General features: G+C 36.3%; 1 protein-coding gene across 1 annotated transcript; it reads right to left on the bottom strand.

Moving 5' to 3' along the window:
* Nucleotides 1-276: 276 nt before the first annotated feature.
* On the bottom strand, nt 277-3,510 carry LOC146312459 (uncharacterized). Its single transcript, XM_084741573.1, is given in 2 exon segments — nt 277-1,513; nt 3,424-3,510. Coding segments are annotated over 2 exon segments (1,155 nt in total). The 3' UTR covers nt 277-445.
* Nucleotides 3,511-9,075: the final 5,565 nt, after the last annotated feature.

Consider the following 9,075-nt stretch of genomic DNA (forward strand, 5'->3'; position numbering starts at 1 on the left):
ATTGACATGCCTTATTCATGTTTAAGTCATGTACAACAACGTATAAGAACTTTGCTTGCACAAATAGTATTAAAAGAAAACTTCCAAGTGTCTAACTCAGTGGTTCCCAAACTGGAGGGGGGGCACACTGCAAGGGGGGCACAAAAGACCAGGGGAGAAAAAAAGAGTGAAACAAAGCTGAATGAATATGATCTACATAGGGGGAATAAAATGAGTTTGCTGTTTCTATCCAGCTGACCTTTATTTTGCTAAAATTTAAATTTTAAACTCTTTATCAATTCCATCCCCAATTATTGTTAACAATTGATTGAAAATTTTGTGGTGGGGGGGCTTGAATTTTTGTTTGCTTCCGAAAGGGGGGCATACTAGAAATAGTTTGGGAATCACTGGTCTAACTATACACATACATACTTCATCATTATATCTTTGTTCATCATCCATGTTTCTAAACTATTGTTGGCCAATGGTTTGTCAGGGCACAGCACACAGTGACAACCTTATCCAGCATTGGGTCTTCTTCACCTTCACATGGAAGAATAATGTTTATGGGTATGGTTCCTGTTAAGATCTTATACTTCTGACAAACATTTCCAATGACCCTTTCAACACGGATTCTCAAATGTGCTATTTTTCTAGTTTCCTCCACATCTCTAGCTGCTAACTGACAGCGGCCTTTTGTAAATGCTGGGAGTTTTACCTCTGCACACAACATGCCCACACATTCCTGTATGTCAAAACCTCTGTCAGCCAAGACAATGTCCCCAGGCAACAAATTATCAAGAAAACCACTGTTCAGGGTTATATGTTTGTCACTTGTACGACCTCCCCAGCCTTTTGATAAGAAACAAATGGCTCCCTTGGGTGTAATACCTATTAAGTACTTCATAGTGTGGTTGTGCTTGTAGCTGGACAACATTTGGGCACATGCTTTCAGATTTGATGGTTTCTCAGTGAAAATTTCAAAACAGTCAATAATCACTGCCACTCTGTGTCCAAAGGCCTCCACAAACTGGTGAGGCATAATTTTGTGCAGAGTGTCTCTATCTGGCCATACAATTGAACGCCTCAAGTTTACATATAAAAAAGACACCATTTCATTGAATGTTCTGTACACTGTCTTTGGGGAAACACGAAACAGATGAGCTAGGTGTTGCGCAGGCAGATCCAATCGAAGGTGCAGAAGCATTTGAAAGGGAGTGAGAATTTCCTTTTGACTGGGCATGAGAGGCATCAAAAAATGGAATTATGCCATAAAGGTTCCCAGGTTTGGCAGACCAGTATAGTACTTTACTTTTTCATCATCCTCTCCAAAGAAACCATCAGACATCCTGCGCTCATTAAGTTCACACCGCAGCTCTCTGTTTTCTTCCAACAGGCGGTTTACCTCTGCACGCCTGAGCACACACAGATCACATTCAGTCTGTGTCACATCCTGGCTGGTGTTGTGTGTCTCATCCTCTGTGATTAGCTGATCACCTTCTTCTCCAGCCTCATGTGTCCCCTCTTCGGTTGACTTGTAATCACGTTAGGTTTTATTTAGAAAGCTAGTTAACATTGGATGCTTCCATGACATTTCACAATCGTAACCATTTAATCAGACATGCTACCAGTTAACCATCCCATCAGATCTGTCAGATCAAAAAGAGAAAATCTCACGCATTGATAAATATTTTTGTTATTATGCCTTTTTGCTGTTTACCTTTATCTTTAAAATCATTCACTCTGTAATGTTTTGATATACGATAATGGAATAAAATAAACACTGATTCATCACAAACAGATTAACCCATTTCTACTGCCCTCCCTCTTTGCATGATATGATTATAGTCGGACATTATATAAGTAATTTAGGACAAAATCCAACTCCTCTGGCTCCAGCTACAGCCTGTAATCATATTTCGCGACTGAAGCTTCTCCACCAGTCAGGTAGATGTAGAGGGAGCAGGAGGAGCAGCCAATCGCAGCTCGTACACATCGTAGTGAGCTGACGAAAGTGAAAGTAAAGGGACCTGACAGAGTATTGTATTGAAATTTCCGACCAAGTCGCAGAGTTTACTTTCACTTTCATCAACTTGCCAACTGGAGCTTTAAGCGAAATGGACCATACACATTTTCATAATAGACACAAAACAATATGCTTTCTTCCAGTGTTTACTAACTTAGACTTAAATATCTGCAATACAGAGCATTCAACGTAATACTACCATTACTTTGATTTTGCCTGTACAAATCAAAATGTCAAAATGTGTATACATAGGGCTTCATTTAAAATAAACTTCTTTTTACCTGGTCATTTCCATTTGAACTGATGCTGTCTGTCTCTGTTCTCTGCAGGATTGTATCCAAAAACATTTATTAATCATCAATACATAAACAATGTATAAGTAAAATATGTACATGAATTAAAGTTAAATACAAAATCTTATATGTTGATTTGTGACGCCACCACTGGCTGCACCTTGTTGACCAGAGGAACTCAGTAACTGTAGTAAGTGACGGGCTGATTGCAAAATATCATCACCATGACTGCCCTGACATCACAAACAACGAAGAAATAGTAAGAAGGGTATTACAAACCAGCAGCAGAAAGATTATGTTAAACGGCTAAATGTTAATGGACTTTAATTAAGGTGATCATATTTTGATTTCCAAAAAAGAGGACACTTAAGGTATGCCTCCTCTTTATGGATTACACAACGATTTTATACAAGTTATACAATAAAATAACATCCCTCAATACGTAAAGACACAAATTCAGATAGGCCTTTTCAACATGCTTGACTATGCCTAAAATAATCTATTTTCAACTTTCAACAGTACAAACATAAAATAAAAACAAAAGCCTATGGAATGAAATAATAATGCAGTAGAAAATCAACCTATAGCCTAAAAATGTTGTCCTGTTAAGTGAGAACGAACTCGAATCTGGGCCGCTGCATGAAGCCCTGGTGATACCGGCTCTATCAGGTGAGCTACCGGAGCAGCCCCACATCACAGCATAGAGTTCTCAACTGACCGAGCTTGCCAGACCGAAACCGACCGGGGAGGTCCAAGATGTCACACACACGCACACACAGGCCGCTAATAAACGGTAAATGCGCCATATCACGGTAACTGTACAGTGTTAAAATTACCCGCCCACCCATGTCTCCTAAAATCCTGTGGGAAACTCTGTGTCACCGGATAACACTATCACGGTTTAATGTACTGTCAGTCATCATACTCGCTGCCTCAGAACCGAAAGTAGCCTAGCACACACCATTAGCTAGTTACTAACGTAGTTTTCACGAACGCCACCTCATTAAAAGTTCATTGTAGATATTGTTCAGTAAATCCGGTTAATGTACACGTGTCGAGTAATATCTATTACTAAATTTATTTTAAATTTTTAACACAAATGGCAAATAAAGTAAACACACTCACCGAAGCACCATCACCTGCGTTTGTGGCCATGGCCGGACCGAGCTGTCCTACCTGGGTGGGTGTCACATGACCAATGGAGCGTGACATGATTGGCTGGACGTTGGCTGAATTGAGACAGGGATCGATTGCTTCTGATGACCCGGATGTTGAGTCTGGTTCTTTTTACACTGAATTTTTTGATGTCGAATTTTTTGATGTCGAATTTTTTTTACACTGAATTTTTTGATGTTGAATTTTTTTGCACTGAATTTTTTTTAGGAATTGAATTTTTTTCTTTTACACTGAATTTTTTTGAGATGTTGATTTTTTTTTACACTGAATTTTTTGGGGTGTTGAACTTTACATGTTGAATTTTGAAAAACTCAATATTTTGAGACAACAATTTTTTTTTACACTGCATTTATTTCAACAAAATAAAATTCAAACAAAAAACAAAAAATTCAGAGGCAAAAAAAAATTCAGTGCTAGAAATTTGATGGTTTTTAAAATTCAAAGTCTGATTTTGATGCTGAAAAATTTCAATCTTAAAAATTCATATTCAAACTCAGATGGCACAGAAATACTTCCATAAGAAAGGTACAGACAAGTCTATAATTTGATCTAATTTTACTTTTAAATTTTATTTGTTAAAATGAGTCCCACACACAGATGAGCACACTTAGTCTGATTTGTGAGTTACACCATCACCAATCTGATAAGAAGCAAATCAAAATGATAGAAATTATACCAAAATTCACTCTCATGTCCTTGTGAATTAGCTGAATTTAGTAGGAAACATGAATTACATCCCAAATAAATACATGTTTACCTAATTCCAATTTGTAAATATGACTTATAGTACTTTTTACATTTTGAAACATACTAATTTCTGTGTTTATCACTAAATTATTGGTTCACAAAATAATATTCAAATGATTTACAAATAAAACATATTTCCAATGAAGTTGGCTGTCTGTTTTGTACCTGATAAAACACTGGGACCAATGTCTTGTAAATACATTCAACAAAGATCCATAGATTTAAGATCAGGTCATTTTCCCAAATATGATATCAGGACATAAGCAATGTCATGGCTCTGACAACATAAAAGTTATTTCAAAGGTCTTAAAATTTAGAGTAACTTTCAGTAAACTCGACAGGTCACGTACAAACTTTTGCACATTTGCCATTCGCACTTTCCTAGCATGACAGTGCTTGAATTTCAACTAAGACATTTTTCTTTTTGCTTCTTTCATGTATCAATCCCTTTCTTAATCTAAAATACACTTATCAGAAAATTAACACAATCAAACCAAATCCACTTTGACAAAATATGCAGTCACAAATTGTGCCATTGACGGTAGAAAGGTTTGTATAATTTGTGCAGTAATCAGAGTGCAACAAGTAATTAAAAGTTTTTCTTTCCATTTTTGTCCATTTTTGTATGAACATCATAGCAGGTTTGTTTGTGTCATACTGTTGAAGTGACTTGTACTACTTTATTGCTGCTGCTATTATATTTTGAAATGTTATAAAACAGTTAATTTTTACAACATTGTTGCTCACAAAAAAAACAGTATACAATTAAAACCTTTGATATGACATCACCTGTCCACTTCACACCTGTTCAGACAGTGTGACAAATTGTTTCACAATTGCCAACACGTTCCACAAAGATTCAGGAACTATTTCAGTACCTTTCTATACTACAACATTTACATAAACAGAGTGAGGACTTAAATGATGGTAGATGGCTGTGACGCGCTGTAGTATTAACAGAAAACTTTGGGTGGTCACACCTTAATAGAGGTCTACATCAAGTTTCACCAAGCTGTAGTTTTTCTTCAGCTCTGCAGCTCTGGAAAGGGAAACTCTTTGTCCTAGTTAGCTTTGACTTCAGCTCAGTATAGAGCAAACTTCTGTTGTTAGTTATCATAGTAGAGACAGAGACAAGCTATAATACATTATAAGACATAATATACCATAGTATATGGTTTCTTATCTAAATGGATACAACGTTTTTAGTAGTGTTTTTGTATAGTTTCTTTTAAGATGCAGAATAGTGTAATGGTATTGTCACAGAGTGCCCCCAGTTCAGCAATGTAACCATATAAACTTAGTTTTTTTTTTTTAGAACATGTTATTTAGAACATTACAAGCAAACAACTTTACAACAAACAGAGAACAGATGTTGAAACTCATAAAAACTGAAATTCTGAATAAAATACATGAAAAGAAACATAAGAGTTGGCACACCCTATGAAAAACTGCCACCAGTACATGTTCAAGTACTGTCCATGACAGAGCAAAAACAAATTCTGCAGTAGCAGTTCACAGAGACAGGAGAGGCCCGGCCTGCCGTAACAAAAACAAAGTTGTTGCCATCACTGATGGGACAATTGTGACAAAAATTACATTGTTGGAAAGTCTCTGTAACAAGATCAGTGAGTGTCGAGGCTACATAATGAAAAATTATGCAGTTAAAGTGTAACTTGCAGGTTAAATGTCCTAATGAGATTCATGCATAATCTTGTGTAAAATGACATTTTTAAAACTTAAGATTGTTTTGACATAAAGACCAATTATTATAGGAAAATCTGGAGCAAGGCTCTTAAAAAACGATTTTTCCCCAATGTCGTCAGGCCAAATTTTCCTATAATTTTTAATAATTATAATAATAATTTTTTTAATAATTAGGCAACATAGAGACTGTGGTTTTAACTCATTTCAATTAACCATTATCTCAGCTAACATACCATGCTTGCATAAAACAGTGGTTGGGGGTGAGAGATGGTGGGCAAAGCAGATTAAAATACTGCTGCCTTGATGATTATGTTTGTGCTTCTTTATCAGGTGTTTTGATAAAGTACTGACTTTTTATTAGGGCTGTTAAAGTTCCATGATAATGCATTGAAGCAAATGCCTTTTAACAGCACTATTTTTTTGGAACATATGATTAAAGCACATTCTGTTATATTGGTACTTTTCTTTTCAATAGATCCTTGAGCTACTGAGGGTCATTGAGGAGGTCACAGGTGTAGGAGCGCAAATAAAGAGAGGGGAGATAAGACTCCTGGATTTTGTCTTCGATGTTATGCTCCCAGAGGTAAGATGGTCAATCTAGCTTGCTTGGGAAATGAAAGGGAAGTTTTGGGTTATTGTGGTCAATATTTTATTCCTTTGGAAAACATATAAACAAAACAGTGCACTCTCTAGAGCACCACAAGGTATGATTGGATCATTTAACTGTTTTTCAGAAGCTGATCAAAATCTTAGAAGAAGAAGGCATGACCCGACTGCAGGCAGAAATCATGATGGCCAGTGGGAGCTTGATTTAATTTTTGTTTTATTGTTCATTGTTTTGTCTTGTTTTTTCATTGTTTCATGTTCTGTTTCATTTGCTCATCTCCATTGTTGTTCGTACTTTTCCCGTTTTTGATTTTATTTCTTTGTATGTTTGTTTTTCTATTTTATAAGATTTGGAGATGGAATGCAATAAAACTTTTATCACAAAAAAGAGAAGTCCAAGTCAAGTTCTTAATGTTGTCAGCATGATAATGTTATGTGTTTAACTGTATTTCAGAAATTAATTATTAATTATTAATAGAATTAATAGAATACTGACAATCTGACAATAGGAAAATCTAATTATTGCATTCATTTAATAGTTAAACCTGGAAATGAACACATCTCCAGACCCAAGAACTCCCTGTTCTGTTGCAGTCACACTTGTCTGGACACAATGGGGCCACTGTGTTGCTCATGATGCCCCTCTCTCATCCTGGAAGATCCCTAGTGAGTGAGGAAACGACCAGCAGGATTGAAATCATTTGGCTAAGCTTTTCTCCTATGCTTTTGAGCAAAGAATGTGTGGGGAGTGTGTCCTGTGTTTAATGAAGGAATCTTCTGGTGGGCAGGCTGGGCCATATACAGGAAAGGTAGGGAGAGCATGCCAGCTTCCTGCAAACAAGATCCTGCATAATATCTGGGGAATACAGTCTTTACACTGTATCACCACTAATGATTTACAATGCTGGCCTCCTTTTTAACACTCAGCATAAATAACAATTACATTAACTATGTTAATGTGAAGGTGATTATTGTTCAGTTGTAGTGTGAATGATGTGAGACCCCCCCCACACACACACACACATTGTATTCACGTTGTTTAATAACGTCTTAATATTAATTGTAAATCAATGAAACATTAATATTATCACTTAGTAATTATTTTAGGCTTCTACTTGCTAACATCTCAGTTTTACATACTGTATAAAGACTGTAATATTTCCACCACTGACGCTTGATTTTTAAGTTAAATTGTTGTATGAACAATCCTTGTCTTGTTTTATATACGTTAATTTTTTTTTTTTTTTTTTTTAAGACCGACTTCCGGTATGGAGTAGAGCTTTTACGTTGAATTGTTGTGTGAACAATCCCTTGTCTCGTTTTACATACGTTAAATAAGTTTTCTTTTTTAAAAAAAGACCAACTTCCAGTTTGGACTTCCGGTATGGAGTAGAGCTATGGCAGCGCCCTTGTCCGCCATCTTCCCTGCAGGCGGGTACTCTTGCTTTAATGTGATCTACAAGTTGTAGATTAGGTGTAATCTACAAAATGTGTGTGTGTGTATACACACAAATAAATAAATTAGTATATAATATATATTTATATAATAAATAAATATTTTTAATATATAGATAAATAAATAAATAAATATATATACACACACACACACATATAAATTATTTATTTATTATATAAATATATATGTATATATTCAATAGTATATATGTATATATATACATATATTCAAAGTAGATAACTAATTACAATTTTATTAGGAATTTGAATTACAATTAACTAATCCTTGTGGTGATGCAACTTCCAGAAGAAGACAAAGAAGAAAAAAGCGCAAACTTTCCGTGGACTTGCATCAGAGGAGGATATTATTTGCACAAGCAACACAGAGCGATTTATACATACAATCAAGGTAAGTCCTGAATAGCTAACAAACATTCATTGTACTGTGATAGCCTAAAAGTTTCTTTAACTACTTTTTGCGCTAATGTGTGTAATGTAAAGTGTACGTTTTAACGATGTCAATGTAGCTAAGAGGCTGGTCGTTAGCTAACAAGCTAGGACTCAAGCAGAGATGTAACACTGGTTATAATGTCCTAACCTGCCAATGTAGATTGACTAGAGCTACACGACTGTCTCCTGTATAAGTTCTTATTAACATTTCTTTCTTAAACTATAAAACAATGATTAATTTGCAAAGTGTTTACCAAAGAAGTACTACATTACCCACAATCCTAAAGTGTAACAGCAGGGTCTGTGATTGGCCAAACTTGCTGTTACCCACGAACGGGTGGCTCCGCTATTAGGCTAGTGGGCGAAGTTATCCTCTAAATACCAGGGTTAATTACGGACAGGAGGACCTTATCTTAACAGCTAACAGCAGAGTTTTTTAACACCGGAGTGACACCCCCCCCACCGCTTTCATCAACTTGCAAACTTGTCGCCGCTACAGTCGTCTTTTTTACAATCGTGTAGATATGGGGTGGGGTGGGGGGGTAAAACGGCTGCTAATTCCGCTGCAGAGCTGCAGTGCGGGACTCGCTGCCGACATCGCTCGTTGCTAGTGTATCACTCGGCGGACGGTGCGCTGCT

This window comes from Lutjanus erythropterus, chromosome 17 (genome assembly GCF_056507025.1).
Source record: "Lutjanus erythropterus isolate fLutEry1 chromosome 17, fLutEry1.hap2, whole genome shotgun sequence".
NCBI lineage: Eukaryota > Metazoa > Chordata > Actinopteri > Lutjaniformes > Lutjanidae > Lutjanus > Lutjanus erythropterus.